The following is a 21224-nucleotide window of genomic DNA, read 5'->3' on the forward strand; positions in this document are numbered from 1 at the left end:
TTGCGCTGCTCAGCTCTCAGGACTCTGCTTCTGAAATTTTTGAATACTGCCACACAAGAACTAAAAATCGTCACTGTCATCTCTCAAAGAGTTAAACGAACAATATTAAAATACCATCTTCTGTCACATTTAAAGGCAGTTGGATATGTTTTTTCCTCTATATTTATATATACAGAGTTCTGATCTAGAAAAACCAATACAATAAACCATTTTACGTTTAAAAACAGGCAGTCTTTGGTGACGCAAAGGCAGAGATTTTCTTTGTTACCTTCTGCCTATTTCACTCTGTCTCATAAAGTGAATATTATTGGCACTGTCAGAAAGTTCGAGATACTGCTCCACAGATAAAACAAAATATCCATCGTAGCCTTGAACCCGCCCAGTGCTTAAAAGCTGCTGTTTCTCTCCATCTGTCCATGCCCTAATACCTTCTTCCCCTTCCTGCAGCCGTCTCTGCTCCTTAGTCCAGGCCTGAGCCACGGCTCTCTGCCTAGCTATCTCTAAGACATGGTTCTTTTCTTCTTCCACCGTTGTTCCATACCGAACATTAAAGCATAGAGCGCCGTGCTGGAGCTGGATGTCAGCAAAGCGTCTAGTCCTCCCGTTGATCACAGAAGTCATCTGCGACACTGTGACGTTGACGCCATTCTCCAAGATGCGTCGTCCTCCCGTGTTGCCGATTAGGGCCAAATCTTCTTCCAAAGACCCCAGCTTGATGAAGTAATGCGTGTCTCGGCCCTCTATGGTGAAATGCAGGTTCTCCAGATAGTGGGCGTTGTTGAGGATGGCAGCAATGCGCCGGCTGTCCTCGTTAGCCACGCCTATAATGTCAGCTGTCACTATACCATCCTTTATAGCGAATTTGATGCCTTTTCCGAATACTGAAGGAATAGCTGCAAACCTCGGTTGCTTCACTCCCTCATAGCACTTGCCATCACTATACCTGGGTGTCATAGGAAGTTGATCCAAGGATATAAAGTTTCGGAGTTGCTTTTGTAGCTCACACTGAATACCAAGGATTGTCTGGAAAAGAAAATACCAATCAAGTTTGCAGGAGAGGCATCTTTCAGTTCATTACAGTGTCTCACAGACCCTACTAATCTCTTAAGTGCTTAGAAAGGATCTTCAATTTGTTTGTAAAACACCACGCACATCTACAGGGCCTGGGTATACACACAGGCTTGCTAACCGCCTAAGGTATTGCTTTCTGTCTCTTGGGCTCTTTAGTTTCTAGAGAACAAATGGAAAACATGTTTACCACAACTGCTATTTTCATACTTTTTCTTCCTTTTTTTCCTTCCTCCCCTCTTTGAATTGCTACTCTAATAGCTGGTCTTTCAACTTTTAGGCATGGGGAAACCTGAACTCAAAGCTGTACTCTCTCACATGATTCTATGCTTAGTCTCTGTGCGTCTAATTATGTCTTCTGTAAAACAGCAATAACAGTTTTTATAGCCCATTCTTTAAGGAAAGCAGCCTGTGAAGGTCTCAAGACACTAGAACAATAGGAACCATGCAAGTACATCAGATCTGTAGATCTTGCTCCCCACTGAGGCTGAAAAAACCTCACTCCAACCATCTATTTGTCTTTTAACACTATAGCTATCACTACACTTTTTCTGTGCCTTTGTAATAGCTTCGTTAATATCTCAGTGACAATTTTACACAGACATGCTCCTACATCTGGAACAAGCTCTGACCTTCGAGCCCTCTGCACTTTGTACAGTCATTTGTGCATGGGAAAAGAAGTGTGTTAAATGCTACTAACATGAACTCGCAACACTTTGTACTTCTTTTTCCTGACTACATTAGAGGGAAGGCATCTTTTCTCTCTCATCTTTGCAAAATCGTATTTCTTTGTTAACAGATGCTTGTATGGTCAAATGCAAAACACAGACACCTGCTCCAAATACCGGTAGTTGGTCCTGTTGCAGTTACGTTGATTGCTAGACCCTGATAGCTGCTGCATGGCTCTTCTTTACCGAAAATAAGCCCTGGAGCAAGGTTGAGTTTTACAGCTTCCCCTACAAATCCATAGCAACGTTTCTGTTTTCCTGCAATAATTATGCAGAGGTACAAACTTGTAAAGCTGTTTATACCCTCAGTGATTTTGCAACTCTTGTGGCATCTTTGCTAACAAAGATGAAAATCTGTGGTTTTAATTTTTTATTTCCACAAAATTTTTTGTAGCTTTTTCAATTTTCAGACAAACACCTTCATCCTTTTGCCTATCCTGCCCCTCAAATTTGGATGGTTTCTCTGTAAACAGCCGCAAAGTTTCTTCATTGTATTCCTAAAAGCTTCTCCTTAAAACTCTCCTCCGCTCTGATGCCTGTACGTAGTGTGACAACATTAACGTTTCTAGCATTGTTACACTATTTGCCTTGCCTATTATGTTGAAAGATTCAGCCACATTGTTTCCTTGGTCTCCAATATTTTCTAATCAAATCCCTTATTTTAGTATTAGAAGCAGCTGAACAGAGTTTTTGCTAACCTTTCCGGGATCCCATTCTTGAGTTTTTGTCTGAAGCTGCAGAAGTTCGTATGTTGTCTCCAAAGCTTCTATCTCTGGTTTTGGGAATCCAGGTAGTACATTGTGCAGCTGGAAACCAAACAGCTCTAGCCAGCTTCCGATGTCTACAAAACAAGAAAAGGATGCTGGCAATAAGGCACATAAATCCTAGAAAAAGTGAGGGTAGTCTGCAGAAATCCCAGCTATGCAGAAATAACGATTTCACATCAGTTTATGTTTTCAGTACTGGTTACAGCATTTATTGTAGCAAACAAATTATTTGATTACAAAGCATAGCTATACTCAAATCAATAGTGTACCTTCTATCTATTTATAATGGAAAAAATTCAAATTAAGCTGCCTCCATTCTGCCCCTAATTTTAGCACTTAGAAAAGCAGCAGAAACAACTATTAATCATTTTCTTGGTTACCATAAAGGCTATAGAAAACACATCAAGCTCAGTAAGACATTATCTACTAAAGAAATTACTTTAATATATGTAAGATTAGAGCCAAATTGTAACTTTGGATGCACGTAAAAGATTTCTGGAGTCTTGATTCCATACCAGAATTTGATCAAAAGCTGTATTTTCATGAGAAATGTGTTACTTTTACCTGTTGTATACTTAGCAACATCTTGGATTCTGCCAACTGGGTAATTATTTTCAAATGAGTAGAGATTAAATGGTTGTGGGACAGCATTCAGGTGTTTCCATATATGATGATTTGGTGTCGTCCACCGACCAGCAATGACATCATAGTCCCGCTGACCCAGATGAACTAATTTAGTAAGAGAATCGTAGAGCCCTCCATGAAAACCAATGATAACCTGGAAATCCGGGTTAGTGTCCTGGTAGATCTCTCCATATGGAGTGTACAAAATTTCTTTTATGACTTGGCCCCGACTGCTAAATACAGCTAGAGGTGTTCCAGTGTTATCACAAGCAACATAATATTCTTCTCCACTGCTTAATTCCATTGCAATGAGATGACCTTGAAGATCATAATATAGGGATGTTATTTCTGAGCTAGTATGATTGTACAAGTGAGTAACTCTTATTGGGTTGGACAGATCAGCATAGAAGAACTGTAAGTGTTGTCCTAGGCTTGATTTGCTTGCAACTCGTCTTCCAAGTCCATCATAACAGTATTGCACAGTCCAGCCAGACACTTTGTTGTACGCTTTGTTCAGCAGACCGTTAGAGTTGTACTCAAAGATCTCGTTGCCTCTTTGCCTGAGAAAACCATCTTCGTCCATTTTATATTGAATTTCTCCAAGTCTGGTAATGCGATCCCTCAGATCGTATCTCAGAGGAGTGAGGCGTGCACTGTTTCCATGGCTCAGCAAGTTGATGTTGCCATTAAGGTCATAGCTGTAGCGCCACTGGGTTTTATCATTCACAGACACAGTCTGAAGTTGACCATCAGCATCATATTCATAAAAATACCTTGTTATATTGGCATCTACACCTACACGTATATCACAGATCACCATACGACCCATATTATCATACTGGATGGTCATCCAGTAAGCGATAGACTTGAGTATTTCATATTGTACTTCAATCACCTGACCATTGGCACTAAAAATTTTGGTATGTTTCATCACAGTGGTGGTTATAACTTGGTTTAAATCATAATTAATTACACTGAATTTCCCAAATTGTTCAGTCCTGCCAGAGACATCGACGTAACGGTACAGATCTATGGGAAGAGGCGTCTCGTTTATCATGGCCTGCATGCTCGTGACACGGAAATTGTTATAGCTGTAGTCAAATCTGGCGTTTACAAGCCCTTCTTCACTAAACCTGAAGATTTGGCGACCAATAAGCGGACCTGTCCAAAACAAATAGAGGAAAGAGGAAAAGCAAGAAAAATAATCAATTACGTCCACAATATACTTACCCTACAGATCTAGCACAGACAAATGATGAACTCAAACATACCCTTGAGCCTTATTGCTACTTGACTATCTCAGAAAGTATCATTAACTAAGGATATGGTAGATTATTCTCTCACAAACCTCTACTAATGCTTGCTTTACAAAATATTTATATTTTATTAACATTTGTTTAAATGAATGCTATTTTATTCATAATTATGATTTCTATTTACTTACAAGATAATTCTAAACTAAATTTATTTTACATGGTGATTTCCTTGCTCATATAAACAGTCCTTTTGAATTTATGTTATATTATGGTATAAACAGGGAAACTTGAAAATACAAACAATAAACCAACTTGATTTAGTATTTAGCAAATATCCGCACAGTGGAATAAAAACAATCAAACATTATAAGAGCTATTCCACACCAAGCAATAAAAAGAAAACTGTATTTCAAATGGGACAGCTATATATGCCTATGGACACAGACATAGAGATACACACACATATTTTTCTATGGAAACATAAAATACAACAACTTGTAGACATAAAAATAATGGAACTTCATGCCAGGTAAGTGCAGGATGAGGGCCAAAAACTTTAGCAAAGTAGTCACAGTTACACAAACCTGTTTGCCTGTATCTGATGGTACAGATGAACCCATCATGCATTAAATGTATTGTTTTAATAACCCCAGAAGATTCCTCGTAGGTGAACGTGACTTGAGTTGTATCATAAAGAATCTCGGAGAGTCGGGACTGTTTGGTGTATTTGTAAAGGACTCTGCGTCCTGTCCCAGGATATAATGTTTGCAGAAGCCGACCGTCTCTGGTGACGTCCTGTATGAAAGCCGCATTGCTGTCTGGGGGGGTATAGATGTTGCGGTAGTATCCGACGGACAGCATGGTTTGCAAGGCATGGCGCACCATGCTCGGCATGGTGACCGAGAGCAGGTAGTCGGACTGGTCGTACTCAAAGATGTAGCGGCGCTGGCTGTGCAACAGGAGCATCACGGACTGCAATCAAACAGGAATGGCAGGGTAAGTGGCTGATCAAGCAAATGATTATTCATCTAGTGAGTGCCTGAAGGTTAAGGAAATGCTGAAACAACCATCCACTCTTGTAGTTTTGCTCTTACTGTCCGTACAATGCCAAGTGAAGCTTTCAGCTCCAGGAGACCTGGCCAGCAAGGTGGTACAAAACAGGAGGAGAATAATAATAAGTCTAGAGGTAAGGACCTCCAAACTGGGAGGCAGATGTGGCTCTCAGTAGCATTTCAGCCTCATGCTGGCTTGCTATGTTGCTTTGAAATATTTAGATCATCCTCCCATGAAACAAAAAAAGAGGGAATCTCTTCCTCACACACAGGCAGAACATCTGCACCAGCAGATGTTTCTAGGGGTAGTGGAAAGGAGAAACTTTCAATGGTGTGTACAAGGTGTTTAGCTTCTACTGGCACTCTGCATACCTCTATCACACACCTACCCCTTTTTCTGTATGTCTTCTATTAAATGCACATTGCCCCAGAGGTCACAGTATCTCCATGCTTACAGATGGATGAAAATAGTCTGCAGGTTCTTCGGTGTGACTACTTCTATCTCTAGTTTTTTATGTTTACAAAGAATATCATTTCTACACAGGTACTTGGTATTTGCCCTGTGTTGGTTAATTGTGGCTGGTCAGTGAAATCTGGTTTGTTTGTTTGGCAGATGAATGTGTGAGCATAGCAGACATTTTTCTGTGCAAATTCAAAGTTTGGGTTCTGTAAACCTTTTCACCAGTCACATGCAAAGTCACAGTGTCACAGAGTACAATACAAGCCCACTGGTGAGCAGGCACTGTTGAAACAAGCATAATGTGAAAACGCAGAGTGAAAATGTGTGTGGGAACTTTGTAGCCTTCCCCTAGCTCCAGTAAGTGGCTCGGCTGGACCAGAGCACTGCACATCCTTGCCACACTGTCTGAGCCGAGATGGAGCGCTGACGCTGCACAGTTCTTAGCCCACAGCCCAAGCCTACCAGGCACATAAACAAATGTGTCAGGCTTCTGCATCACGCAAAACAAAGTCTTATGAGGAACAGCATGACTGCTTTTTCATAGAGCGTTGGGGAAAGAAATCAGAAAAAAAGGCTTTTTTTTCCTCTAAGCGCAAAAAATCTTCTCTGGGAAGAAAACACCGAGAGCTCAGCCCCGCCGTGTGTTAAGTAACATTGGCCCTGAGCCACTTTGCTCTGACAAATAATCCAAGTGCTTATTCAAAGGACCAAAGATAGGCTAAGCCTTGGCCATCCTCTCTGCAGCCCCGGCCCTCCGCCCTCCCAAGATATATTTCTTCCTGCCCTTGGTGAAAGACATCTGTCACCTCTACACAAGCCAGAGAGCACCAACATATGCCACTCGCAAGTTACCCTCAGCCAACTGGTGACAACAGACCGTTACACCGAGCTTTTTCTGATCGCTTTATTGCTGGTCTGCCAAGCATTTCTAACATGCACAGTGTTTATTTTGTTTTCACCTTCAGTCAAGAGTCCCCAGTCTGCAGTAAACCACTGGCTGAACTCTCTCCTAGCACTGATGTGACGCCTCTCTCTATATACTGCTCCCGGGCCTGTTTTTAAGCTGTCTGCCATTGACAGAGTATGAATAACAAGATCAGAAACATCTCTAATATAACTTTAGTGCCCCGGTGTGCCATTTTTACAGCACTTTGTGGCTTTTCCACTTTTGTCCAGGATAGTAAAAGGATAGACAGTACAAGGGTTAGAGACTTAGTGTCCTCTCTAGCCTATCAGAGGATACCATAAAGAGAAAAAAACCCAATTCCCGATTCATCCTAATAATATTACAATAGATTTTTCAACTCTTTGCACAAATTGGGTTCTAATTGTTTTAAAGGATTTCAGAGGGTAGCTCACAAAACGTCCAAAAAGCTGTCATTTTCTAAAAGCGACGAGAGCCTGGTCAACCACGTAATGATTGATGCCGCGTGGCGTATTGAGACAAGCAGCCAGTGGCAATTACTTGGAGCTCTACTGGGAATACACAGAAATGCTGAGCATCACCACTAGATGTCATTTCTGTCCAACATACACACGCAAGCGCTCATCTGTTTTGTCTGGTGGTAAACGGCAGGATTTTGGAAGCATGCTTGGAGTATTCAGGAGATTTTATAACACCATTAACTAACTGAGGAAAGTGACCAAAACAAGAGGAACTGAATCTCATCTGCAAAAATTATTTACGGTGCTACTACCATAGTGCTTTTTAAAACGTAAATTATTTGAGATAATTTTGGACGGGGTAGAGATTTTTGAAGATGTACGATTAACTCATCAAATGCTAAAAAATGAAGAATTAAATAACTATGCAATGGAAGTGAACTATATAATTGATTTTTTGATAAAAGGAATCATTGGGTCTTATGAGTTTTCAGACAACCTTTAGCAATCATTCCATAATTAACACAATGAGTTACTGACTTTAATGGAGCCACAAAATGATATTTCAATGTCTAATTTTGACAGTGAGTTCATCCTTCTTTGGCACAAGGAACAAACAGTGATGGAAGTACATTAAATAGCTGGGAGATTATGTCCATGGTGTGTATGATTTTCAGTAACTTTAATGACAAGTTACAGCATAACCCAAGCCTGCTGCTACCTGATCCAGTAAGCTTTTGTCTTTTGCTTCTACAAGATCAGGATTTGGCCACTTGTGTTGAATTCCAGAATAACAGTTTTAAGTTATATGACTTTATTTATAAGCTCATCATAAACTAAGAACAGACAAAGTGGTTTGGAAAGATAAGAAGCATACATCTTTCCAAAATTACGGTCCATTAGGCCCCGAGAAAAAATAAAAGATTCCTCCAAAAGGCACGTTGCCCAAATATTTGAAAGCTGTACTAAATGCCTGTTTACTCGCAATTTTCAGAAGAGCATACAGACAAAAGAAGCCCTGACAAATTTATCTGAGCCAAACTTCTGAAGCTTCTAGGGTTTGCCAATCTTGTTAACACGTGCAAGAACCACACTGCATGCGGACAAGCAACGAATCACATTTTTATGCATTCTCCAGTCTAAATCGTTTTTTTCTCTGAGTTAGGTTTAAGTTTTTTGAGGATCAAACTTAAATACATTCAAAATAAGTACAGCAAAGTTTATCTTAAAAGTACACATTTGGAACTTCTTAATATATAACTAACTTCAAAGTCATTGGATTTCCTGCGTGTAATACCCCCTATCAGTTTTACCTCACCTGCCCCCTCCTAGCCTCTCCCTGTGGTTAACAGCTTCAGAGAAAATGTTCTGCAAACTCAGGGTATGTTGAATAGTCCAAGACGTTGCTATTTAAAAAAAAAAAAACGGTTAAAAGGACGCTGTTTGAATACAATTTCACACTAAGTTCTGAAAGCTTTAAAAATACAAATTGGCTTTTTGGTTTTGAGAGACAAGACCAAACGAGATGCTTCTACAGAAGAAGGAGATGCTGTTCTTCCTTAGTCTGTACGACACCATTTTGCGACCATTACCTATAGACATGAATGAAAATTACAATACTCAGGCAATTTAGACACAAAGTCACTATAAAAGCAGAGCAATAACTCACTTCATATTAATGTTTCCTCCCCCAAATGGCCCTCATAAATACTGAAGTAATCTGTCTCCTCACAGGGTCAATCCCTTTTTTACAGTGCAGCACTGAGTAGGTGCAAGCTTGTACTCACCGGCTTATAATTTTGGCTTAAAAGAACTGTGTTTGTAGGGAGCAAAAAGTTCCCTTTCAGTGACTGTTACATTTTTGACTATGTTATACAGAGTAGCAACATGTTTTTCAGCAGTGAGAGTGTCCTTTCTTCACTTGAACTTGGACTGAGACCAAGAAGTCATTTTTACCTACCAATTAAACGAATCTGAGGTGCTGGTAACTTTCTTCAGAACTAAACTATGGCAGGTTTGAATAGGTGACATGTAGGTCTAAGCATGTCCAGAGACATTTTTATCTAGTTATGTAATTGTATGCATTTTCTGTTTAAAAAGTCTTAAATACTCTTGCAAGAGGTAGCATTATAACATAGGTCACAATATAGTATCTATATCAGAACAAATATTTTTGCCTTGGTACAACAATCCACTTTTTAAATGATTTACCTTTTCTAAATATGTGTAACTCCATATTTTACCATCTGCCCATGTTCTGGAAATTATGTTCCCACTTGGATCATATTCCATTTTCTCAGTCCAGGTTCCTCTTTGGATATAGGTGACTAATCCAGAATGTGAATAAGTGATATTGACCTCATTGTACTTGCTGATGGGTGACCATAAAATTGGGCGGCCTGTCTGGTCATACATAATCCGAAGAGTGAATTTTCGATGATCATCGTAAATCTTTCCTGTTCTGGTTACATGATCGAAATCAATGGAGAGCAGGTTTCTGTTGTGGGCCTAAACACAAAGATACAGTAAGGTAAGAAAACAAGGCATCTTAATTACACGCAACACAAACATTTCTGTGTCAGCTCTAATCAAAATGTGCAATAGTTCAGCATTACGATGGAGAATTTGGGCCTTATTAAAGACAAGAAAATAGAAAAATATTCAGATGAGAAACAGGAGGACCGAGAAACAAAATGCTGCTTGCATTCAGTGTTCTTATGCTTTGCATTACAGGATGCTTCCTACTTCCATGTGCTAAACCCTCACTTCCACTCTTACCTTTTCCTAAGTTTTTTTAATTTCTTCTCAACTTTCATTTCTCTGTGGATGGACTTTTTGATTCCAGCCAAAGGTGTGTAGCTAAGCCCACAAATTAACAAAGATTTCCTATCTCACATCCCCTCTCTCAAGCTCTGTTAACATTGACAGGTCAGCTACTGCTCTGGGATAGCCCACGCCAGGTCGCACGCCGACGCTGCAGAGGGAAGAGCTGTGCCTGCAGCTCCTGAAGACCCTGCTCACCAGCGTCCTCGTACTCCTTCACAAACCCACCCTGCTCCCAGAGCACGTGAAAGCCAGTGGCAGTGGTGCCTGATGCCAGCCGTATTCCTTGTTGCAGCTCTCTCACCACATTTGGGACCTGCAACATTTGTTAAACTCACTGTGTCCAACAGACTAACAGAGTGACTGTGCTACGATCTCTTAACATTTATGGTCCAAGAGGAGAATGCAGAGGGGCAGCCCATTTCTCAGTTTGAAATCAAGTTCAAAGCTGAGCCAGATTCATGAAGACAAAATATATTTCTCCAGTGCTTTCATCATCCTCCTCCTGACATCATTCAGTCGCTGGGCAATCACTATTAAACTCCATTTAAATCAGAGACATAATTTAGGGAACCATAAGACATTGTTCATTCACTTGTCTTTTTCACATCAATGCTCAGTGCGCTCATTGTATTAATCTACTGCATTTTATCTAATCACTTGTACTAATCTATTCCAATTAATAAATTCCTTACAGCAGAGACGATGTCAGTGCAGGTGTCAGCACAGTGCACAGCACCGTGCTTGCTCCTCCCTGAGACCTGGAGGCATAGCTGTAAAGTAAATGGTTAAGAATACCTGTTTAATAATTCAAGCTGTGATCATGTGGTGGTAGTGATTAGAAAGAACGTTTTTTTTCTTTCCCCTTTCTGTTTTTAGATACAAAATAATTTGAAAACCTAGAAAAAGCAGGTGTTCTTTCTTCAACTACCATTCCTGGGGTTTTATATACACACATGTCTAACTTTAATAGTGTTCATTTACAATAGCTGTAAAATACCTATATACCCCTGTAGACTGCTGTAACTATTACAATTTATGCTCTAATGATAGTTAAGGAGCCCAAGTAAAATGTGATGTTCAGTTCAACTATATTTGCTTGTATACAGTCTGATGGATTAAGTTTATTAGAATATATTTCGTTGCAAACTTCTTGCAATTTCTGAAAACAAATCCTCTTGGTGGTAAAATAATTGAAAAGCAAGCAGGGGATATACCCTGGCTTATATTCATTTACTGTCTATGTACATATTTAATGTTCTTATTGCTATTATTATTATTATTATTATTGTAGAATGCAGTTAGGAGAAACAAAAGTCTTGAATACAAATTGCTTGCAGTCTAAATTTCAGGGACGATACAACAAATAAGAATGAAAACCAAACAGAGGCAGAATTAGCAGCAAAGTGGATAGCAGCAGTATTTGAAAGCTCACAGAGTTAAAATAAGGTTTGGGTGGATGCCATTACGTCCCTTATATTCGACATTTTACATCTCATTCATTTACTTTCTTATATTAGATTTAAGTTAAATGTAACGCCCTTCTCCAGGCAAGACTGGACGATACGTGGGTAGCAGGACTCATCTCAACGTTGTCACTGAAAAGCTGATTTCAAATCCCGGTGGCTTCTTAAAGCTGACTCCTCCAATGTACATACAACGGAGTAAGGAGCCCCTGTGAGAGGCCGGAGCTCATGTGTTCTGTTACAAGCCAGGGAAAACTGGTTTCTGAAAGCAATGTCAGGTCAGAATTTCAGCTGATGAAAACAGGGAGAAAATTCAGCTGAGTTCCATAATAACATTAGTGGTGCATAAAAAGATATATTTGTTATATATTTTTTAAACATTCGTTGTCTCTACTTCCATCAGTTTTATAGCTAGAAATTTTGCAGTGTAAATAATCACATAAATGTGCACTTCTCTTGGCTTTCGTTCTCAAACTAAACTGCCTACAGTGTGTAAATCAGATGCGACGATTGTATTATTTCCTTGTCTGTGTTTTGATTGGAGTCAATGTAAACTGACACACACTGGCAGAGGATTTGGTCCTATCATTAGAACTTGGTAAATAAAGGGAGATCATTTGCTAAATGCAATAATAAACATAGCTGTCAAAGCCTGTATCTGCAGGACTTTTGAATTGAGGCCAGTGAGTTACTTCCTTTTTTGTTATTAAAAAAAAAAAAAAAAAAGGGAAAAGAAAGCATAAATAAGTCTGACTGGCCAAGCATTCAATTTTCAATTTCGTAGATATTCAGTTATAAAACCTGGACTGCATCCAATGCCAAGTTCCTCTAAGTTATGCAAAAGACAGGAGGGAACGGAGCTGCATTCTAATCAGTATATTACTACGCATCATGCTCATTGGTTTTAACAACAGCCTTTGCTTCATTTTTAGAAGTCAATTAAAATAGCAGTTCAATTGATAAAAAAGAAGTTTTGCTAGATTAAGACTGATGTTAAAATGCCTGATTGTACATAGATTTATTATTAATATAAAATGCATACATGCCTACAGACTGTTTTATATACTTTCAGAAAGCACCAGGGCGGGCGGGCAGTCCCACACTTAAAGGAAACCTGTGATTAATTAATTCCTGTTTCCCACATTGATTTAGATACTGAGATAAAGTTAGATGTCTGTTCTAGCATTTCAGTTAACATACTCCCTTCTGCTCTATTTCTAGAGCAGGGAATTCGCACCATGCAAAAAAGCCACTTTTTAAAACACAACATTTACAGCATTATTCAGATGTGCTAACAGTAGCCTCTTTCCAAAACTGGAAATAACACTAATAGAGTGACATGCTTTCAAGATGGTTGCTAATTGCGATTAAGAATTAAAAATGCTAGGACCAGGCAGAGAAGGAAAACCTTTCTTCTCTTCAACTAGGTCATCCTTTATCTCATCCCCAGTTACCTGCCTTCTAATTTATACCTCTTAGCACTCAAAGCCGTTTGTTTCAATGACGGTATCAGGACTGATCTCTAAGTAACATCTTTAAACCTCATTTCTACGCTTTTTTTTCCCCTCAGAAAACTCTTCCATTGTGCTGGTTTTTTCTTTAACTGAGGGCTCCTGCAAGTCTGTTCATTTCCATTGAGAACTGGTCCAATCCCCAGAGCTTTTCTTTACATATATTTTCAAAGTTCAGCATAGTTCTTTCTGCCTTACATTGCAAGCTTTCTAACACACTTCCTATTATGCCAGTCATGGCATATTAAGTGTTCAAAAACTTTCTTTTTAAAATATAACTCACTAGAAGTTTTCAGGAGGTCTCACCAGAATCTCATCCAGCATAAGGGCTTCTAATGATGCTACATTTTTTTTTCCCAGCAGTACTCAAGGATCTATCAACAGTAAGACCTAAATCCTCTTCATTATTTGGCGTACTGCTTCAAACACACTATATGACGGTATTTTTGCTGCTGTCCTGCATATTTCCTTTAATCACAATGGAAAGATAGCTGTCTCTGGGTAAATTCTGCCGCTCCTTTGCCTTCCTCACCAGCTGCACTGTTCCAGCTCCTTCCACCTCCACTGACTCCCCACTCCATCAGCATCCCATGCAAAATTCTCAGTGCTAAAGCTGAACTCCAGGACCCATCTATTTCACCTATCCTCCAAAGTCCTTCTTATTGGCAGTAACAGCCTCGATAGTCCGTTTGTCCCTTTCTCTTGTGTCTATTTACACGGTGTATCCTATGCGCAGGATATTTCTCCTCCTTTCCACTACCAAATCCTCATTTAATGTGCTATCCCACCAGGTTCCCTCCAGCCTTGCCCTGACAGCCCTCAGACAGGTGGTCCTGGAGCTCAGCAGAGTCAAGGGAGGGGAAAACACTGTAAATCAGGCAGCTGACTTGTCCTTCGGAGAAGGCAGGGACAATCCATAAGCCCCCTTGAGCTTAGATAGGTATAAAAAGACACGGTTTACAAAAATAACAACACAATGGTCAGCCGCTGTGATGCTAGTGGATACTTTTGGAAGGACAGTGAATATAAGACAGCAGCACATCAAAATCATTCTTACACTTCACCTTCACCTTCCACCCTCTCACTGGGTGAAGGTAAAGGAAGAGAAGGAGGAGTACACGAGTGGTTCTATGCACCAACAGACTGATCCAGAGGCAGTTCAATCAGTTGAGCTCTGGATAGCTTCAGTGTTGCAGTATTTCAGTGAACATGTTATGCCTCCAGCCAGAATCCATTTAATCCTGACCAGTTGGTGAATTTCCTCCCTTTTTTGGCAGGCAATATTAAGGATCATGCAGAAGCAAGTGAAAATGAGTTAAAAGAACCTACAATCAATTTCAGCAATAGAAAATATAAATTACATAATAGGAAAACTGTGCAGGATGAAGTATTTATGTTAAATATAACTGTCATGAACAACTTGGCCCTGGCAATGTAAGCAGAATAGACGACTGACTACATTCTTTCCGTTTAAGACTTTGTTATGTAAGAGCCTTAAAGAAAATTGTGCCAAACAGTTATTTAAGCACAAAATCACATAAAAATCAATTGATTAGGTAACATGAGCCATGGAGGCCATAGTTTGGATCCTGCCATCTTAACACACGTTTGCCACTGTAATAAATTCAGCTGCCTCCCTAGACAGGGCGATGAGGACTCACACTGTACCAGGGAGGAGGCAGTCAGAAGACGGGCAAGAAAAACTAAATTAAGCTTTTCCCCACTTGCAAGATCCTAACAAAGTAACTGTGACTGTCAAATCTGAAAGATGACCTTTCAAACATGTGTTTCACACGCAGTGGCCAGTCTCGCCAGACCATCCAAGTCTTGCGGCTTTGACTGATCAGTGCAGTTGAAAACCAAACAGATGATACACTTTTAAAAAATATATAGTATCTCATAACCAAAAGACAATCCAGAGATTTTAATCACCACCTCTATATTTTCAGAGCTAACAGACGTACCTTCAGAGGTAATACCTATTCAGAAAGGTTGTAGTTAATAATGCAATATTTTTAAGGCCAAAATTCTCAGTTGTACTACTGGTACAGGCATTTTAAGGGGTATTCATGTGAAAAACAGAACTGATTTCGTAAAAAACCTGTTCTGCAAGGTAGCAGTCTCTTTGAGCCTTAGTGTTACCTAATTAAATACTAAATGTTGACCATCTGTCATTGTAATCTGTGACTTCTCCTCACAGATAAAAATAGACCATGGATGCAACGTTAAAGTAATCCTTTATTAGAGCCATAGTGTAACCCAGCCAGAGGGAGTGAGGGGGTTTGAGAGCATGTGGTAGAGGGCAGAATACACAGCCTGTCTGGATACAGAGCGAGGCTCTACATGACTCTGGCTTGCAGCAAGTGTGCTGGCCAGGACACCCAAGGTGCGTCCTGCGAGACCCTCTGCCCCAGGCAGAGGCTGGCACCTGTTAGTTCCCCCAGAAGAAAGAGGGTTGATAGATCTGAGAGAGGCAGAATGTGGCTCCAACTCTGCTGCTGTGCCAGAGTAACTGTGCATCGTCCTTTGCTCACAGCTTCTTCCAAAGCTATAATTAAGTTCTTAGTTGAAAAAGAAGAGGAAGAAAAAAAGTAATTATGTCTTGAGGTCAAGTCTTACAACCAAAATCAAACAGAGATCAAACATCCCTGCGACTGTCGGAGGAGTTTGGTTTTGAAATTCATGGCTGGGGCCCACCATTGATACAAACTTTCCATTGCTCTTCTTACAAAGTAGAACATTTCAACATGATTTTAGTTCAATGGCTTTCAAAGGGAACTCTGCACTTTACACAAGAGGAAGCCTTACCCTTAGCCTTCTCTCAAACGTGGAGATATTGCCTTTGGTCTGCTCCCTCCTTTGCCTCCATTCAATGAGATTTGAGTTATGCTCTCCAGGAAGGGAGATATTGCACTTCCCTAAAGTGGGGCTGACAACCCCTGCTAGAATATGAGGCTCTGTGTTAAGCGTGATTTCCATTCCACTGGCAAAGGTGACTTTCAGAGACCCATCCGGGCTGACTCGGTAGATATTCTGCGTGTTATCTGTCAAAAAACAACAACCAAAACAGGGAACAGAGAAAAGTTCAGATCTCCAGATTTATGAAGCAAATGTTAGGTGCAATAGGACTTTGTTTGACCCTAGGTTTACAGACAGTTGAACATACACCAGTTGCAGTGTGCTTTCTGCAACCTGTAACCTCCAGGTCTTCCCGTGTCTAAAGAGCTTTTTATTACATTTGGCCTGATGATTTCTATTGTGAAGGTTTCCTGCAGCAGGAATAAAGAGTTTTTGCTTCCAGCTTAAAAGTATGTAAACCCATAGCCTGGGTTTTGACCACCGATACTCTCATGATTTTAGCACATTGGGATCTGTTAACAGGATAGTGTACTGCTTGAATGACTGCAGTGAGTATCTGAGGTCAAGCATGAAAGCTGTTTTCAGAATGTCTAGGATGATGGCCAGTCTCCCATTCTGCCCCTTTTCCCTGTATCACCGTACTAAAACCTCCTCCTCTTCCCCGTTAGCAGCAGGACCCTGGGGTAGAGGCACAGTGATGGTCAGCCATGAGCCTGAAGCCTGGTGCAAGAGACCCACTGGGAAGTGGTTGTTGGCAGAAAAATGAGTGCATCAGCAACGGTGGCACAGCGAGCAGCTCCAGAGGCTCAGGACTGTGCCACACAGGGCTGTTGAGGGCAGCTGGGATGACCTAGCACAGACTTCCCCCTCTCCCCAAAACTGCCAGAAGCACACGGAGGGTCCAGAGCAGGTCTCCACTGAAAGGATGCAAAGGCATACAGCCACTGCACGCTGCCTTTCTCTTCCCTGCGCACTGTAATTCCTCCACTGCAGGAAGAGCTGTGCCACATCGCCCTGCATTTGGCCAGGCTAGGGACATGCACGCACGAGGTTACTGGGGCTCAGCTGCCAGGGGGTAACTCGATCATGAGCCTGAATGTTTAGCACTAAGAGACAAAGCAAAAGTCTCACCTTTAAAATGCAATTGAATTCATACCAGCTAGGGACTATGAAAAGCATCCTTTTTTTGAAGCTGGTCCAGACGGAAGTAACTGGTCCAGCTCTTGGATGTGAATATGTGGAAAACAGTTTGGTATCTCAGAAAGTGAGGAAAATAAGCATTACATCAAAAGAGACTTTGTGACTCAGATGTAAGGATACCATGTCTGACTGGCGGTTCACAGGGTGCTTCATAATGGTTTCACAGAGATATGGAAATATGCCAATTATATGCATTCATAAATACGATAGGTAACTCCAGCTGTTTGTTTCTGGCACTGCCCATAGTGTGCTTGCACTTCCCTGAGACAGAATTTGGTAACATACCAACTTTGAGGAGTTTCAGATGTAAGGACAGACATACAATCAGGCCATCAGTAGACACAGAGAGCAGGTGGGGTCACTTGGACAGAGCCTAACAGGTGATACCACAATATAAAATAATTATTTCCACTTATTCAGTGCTGTCTCTGAATTGCAGTAGTGAAGAGGAATGAGTGAGTATCTTGTGAGGTGAGTTCTTCCTGTTTTTTTCTTATAGATCAAAAGCTGAGAGGAAGAAAAGTTCTGTGATTTGCTCAGAGTTACAAAACTTTCCTACAGCAGACCTGGAAGGAAAGCAGAGAGCTATTTCCCAGCACCTGCTCTCTCAGAGCCTGAACAATCCACTGACAACAAAAAAATCAACAAGAATTAAAAAACCCAGATCGATTAAACTATATAAAACCAGAACTTCGGTGGTGAATCTGCAAAATCTGGAGGAGGACACTGGGGCAATTCCATTAGGCAGAGAGTAAATTCTTCTTGAGAGATGTGATATTGCCAGGGAAATACTGTGGTGTCTACAGGGGTTGAGTCAAAATCTCATCCCCAAGGCAGTCACCAGCAGAGGTGGGTCATGCTTTCCTCCTTCCTACAAGTGCTGCCACCAGGACACAGCACTACCAGAAAGAATTCACAGCATTGGCCAAACGAGGCATTTCAGTGCTAAAATGTCAGTGGAGCATGTCACTCTTCTGGGCAGTATTTCTCAGAATAACAAAGCTCAGTCTATTACAGATCAGTCTAAGTCCTTCAGATACTGAAGTAGAAAGCCTGGAGACATCAGAGATTTCAATAACTAGAATCTATCCATGGGACTCTTTTAGGAGGAAAAGAATTCACTTGTGGTTTGTTTCTATTGGTAGCCCAGGAGAATTGTAAGTAGTATCTAGCTATTTGTACTGAAGCAAGGAAGAAACAAATGAACTAATTATAATGTCTTTTTTGGCAAACAGCTAAGAACGCAATAATGTCTAGGGTTTGAAACATAATGATTAGAGAAGAAATAACAGAAATGCTTTAATTACCTTGTTTTAAAGTATATATTGTAGAGGTAGCTGAAAAGTTTGTGGCTGTGATCACATTCTCTCTGTTTGAAGTATCAAGTTCAACTCGCGTCAGTTTTTCAACATCACTGTGGAAACTGCTGACTTCCCCGGTCGGGAAGGTCGCATTGGTCAGATGGCCATCGGAGTCATACCTGCAAGACATGATGTTAAAGAGCCATGAAAATACATCACTATTGTCTTCTAGATACTCCTAAAAGCAAAAAAAAGGGAAAAAAGTAAGAAGCATTGTCCACACTGTGCAATAAGTAAAAAGGTAAGAATTAGTCCATTATTCACTCAAAATGCATTCCTTCCCTAATCCGAATTCTTGCTTAGGCTCTTTTCAGAGGTGCTGGATAACAACTGGGAGTAGTATGAGATGCTACCAACATCATTCAGCTGCTGCCAGACGTTTCCGCGCTGCGCACGGCCAGTCGGGGTTCACCCGGCTGGGCTGTGAGGCAGGAGGGCGGCCGCTGGAGGTCACTCGGCATTCAGGCAACCAACTCACCCCCAAAAAGGCATTTTCTGACCCGTCAGTTTAAACAAACCCAATTCTTAGATCCTGCAACACTCCAAAACTGCCTTTTGTCACTGTGCGAAGTACATAATATGAATGGTGAATTTAAAAAGGGGACCTAAAGCGTAACAATAGCGATAAACTTAGATTGAAATCTGCAGCGATTAAGTTGCCTACATGGTTTTTACTCTTGCGTTACGTTTCCCACGGGCCTACTCAAATCAGCAGGAACTTCTCATCACAAGTAACAGCACCAGAATCTAGAGCACCACATTTCAGTTCACCTAAATTTCATCAGTGCTAAAGAAATTCTTTTCGTTTAAGGTACTTTATGTGAATCGTGCCACGTTATGAAAAAGTAAATAATTAATTCCAAAGCTCTGGAGCAGTGTTTCTAACGGGTCTTTTCAGTTCTACAGATATATTTGTTCCTTCTGATGGTTCGCATGGAAAACAATGCTCAACATGGCTTGGTGCTTGATATTGTCTCATATTAATGCCTTCCATCTTAAAAACCTTATTGGTGCTAACACATTTTTATTCATCCACGACACCTCACTGATACTGCAGATGTATTTGCATGAGTAAAACCAATTCATGTTCATAAAGTAGACACCTATTTGTGCAGGTAGGAAAGCATAATTAAGTTTTCATGTTTTATTAACTGTCTCCCCTCATTCAGAAAACACATCCTCAGCTGGTGTATCAACTGGCAAAGCTCTGCTGCCTCCAATGGAGCTCTTCCAATTCACATCAGCAGATGATCTGGCTATGTCCTTCACTTTAATATGTTGGCATCATTTCCTTAGGATCTGTATTTCCTCCTAATTAGTCAGACAAAATCTATATGTCACAAGAAGTGTTGGTGAAAAAAATTAGGAATTTTTCTCTTCCCCCAGTATAAAAAAGAAAAATAGAGCAGCTGTTCTTTTCAAATGAAACACTGGAGAATGAACTAGTGACCATCTTGTGTTTTTTGACAAATAAATTAATCAAATGTTAAATAGAATATAATCTCTCTCTCTTTCACCTCCTACTGCCCTCACATACATCACACGACTTATTTACATTCCACCCTTAGGCTGGTTCTGTGCAAATTGACTGGGTGCCACACCCAGCGATTAAAATTGCCTCAGATCACTACTTCTCATCATTAGAAAACTCCATGAACATTGGGGACTTATATTTTATTTACTGCTTGATCAAACAGATATGACAGCTTGCTAGGTTATTTGGATTTTCTACCGTACCATAGAAAAATCCCCAAATCATGCATTTTTATGGTGCAAACGCAGCCAGTTTATTGGAATATACTTGTGCGCAAGACTCGGGATCCATCTTCGCCAGGGATCCAGTTTTGCTGCTGATAGTGCTGATGATGAGGCACAAAACTCCCTGTGTAGCTGAAAATGGGATAAACTGTTATTGGATAGCTGGCCAGATACGGTACTGAATTATAAAGAGACTAGAGCACATGCCAATGGACTCTTACTCATGTAGGTGGTCCCACTAACTTAGAATCACAGAATCATTTAGGTTGGAAAAGACCTTTAAGATCATCAAGTCCAACCATTAACCTAACACGGCTAAGTCCACCACTAAACCATGTCCCTAAGCGCCTCATCCACATGTCTTTTAAATACCTCCAGGGATGGCGACTCAATGACTTCCCTGGGCAGCCTGTTCCAATGCCTGACAATGCTTTCAGTGAACAAGTTTTTGCTAATATCCAGTCTAAACTCCCCCTGGTGCAACTTGAGGCCATTTCCTCTTGTCCTATCACTTGTCACTTGGGAGGAAAGACTGACACCCACCCCTCTGCAACCCCCTTTCAGGTAATTGTAGAGAGCGATGAGGTCTCCCCTCAGCCTCCTCTTCTCCAGGCTAAACAACCCCAGTTCCCTCAGCTGCTCCTCATCAGACTTGTGCTCCAGACCCCTCACCAGCTTCATTGCCCTTCTCTGGACACGCTCCAGCACCTCAATGTCTGTCCTTCTTGTAGTGAGGGGCCCAGAACTGAACACAGGATTCAAGGTGCGGCCTCACCAGCGCTGAGTACAGGGGCACGATCGCCTCCCTACTCCTGCTGGCCACACTATTTCTGATACAGGCCAGGATGCCGTTGGCCTTCTTGGCCACCTGGGCACACTGCTGGCTCATATTCAGCCGGCTGTCGACC

General features: G+C 41.0%; 1 protein-coding gene across 2 annotated transcripts in view; it reads right to left on the reverse strand.

The window, feature by feature from the left end:
• Positions 1-264: 264 nt before the first annotated feature.
• The window catches only part of TENM1 (teneurin transmembrane protein 1), a 254046-nt gene continuing 233086 nt past the window's right edge, over positions 265-21224 (reverse strand). For both annotated transcript variants that reach the window (XM_059824549.1, XM_059824548.1), the window contains 7 exons: positions 18505-18677; positions 15947-16182; positions 9550-9846; positions 5028-5415; positions 3128-4348; positions 2495-2637; positions 265-1023 (listed from right to left, as the gene is read on the reverse strand). In XM_059824549.1, coding sequence (XP_059680532.1) covers positions 265-1023; positions 2495-2637; positions 3128-4348; positions 5028-5415; positions 9550-9846; positions 15947-16182; positions 18505-18677 — 3217 coding nt within the window. The remainder of the gene's footprint in view (positions 1024-2494; positions 2638-3127; positions 4349-5027; positions 5416-9549; positions 9847-15946; positions 16183-18504; positions 18678-21224) is intronic.

Source organism: Gavia stellata, chromosome 14, assembly GCF_030936135.1.
Source record: "Gavia stellata isolate bGavSte3 chromosome 14, bGavSte3.hap2, whole genome shotgun sequence".
In the NCBI taxonomy this organism is placed as follows: Eukaryota; Metazoa; Chordata; class Aves; order Gaviiformes; family Gaviidae; genus Gavia; species Gavia stellata.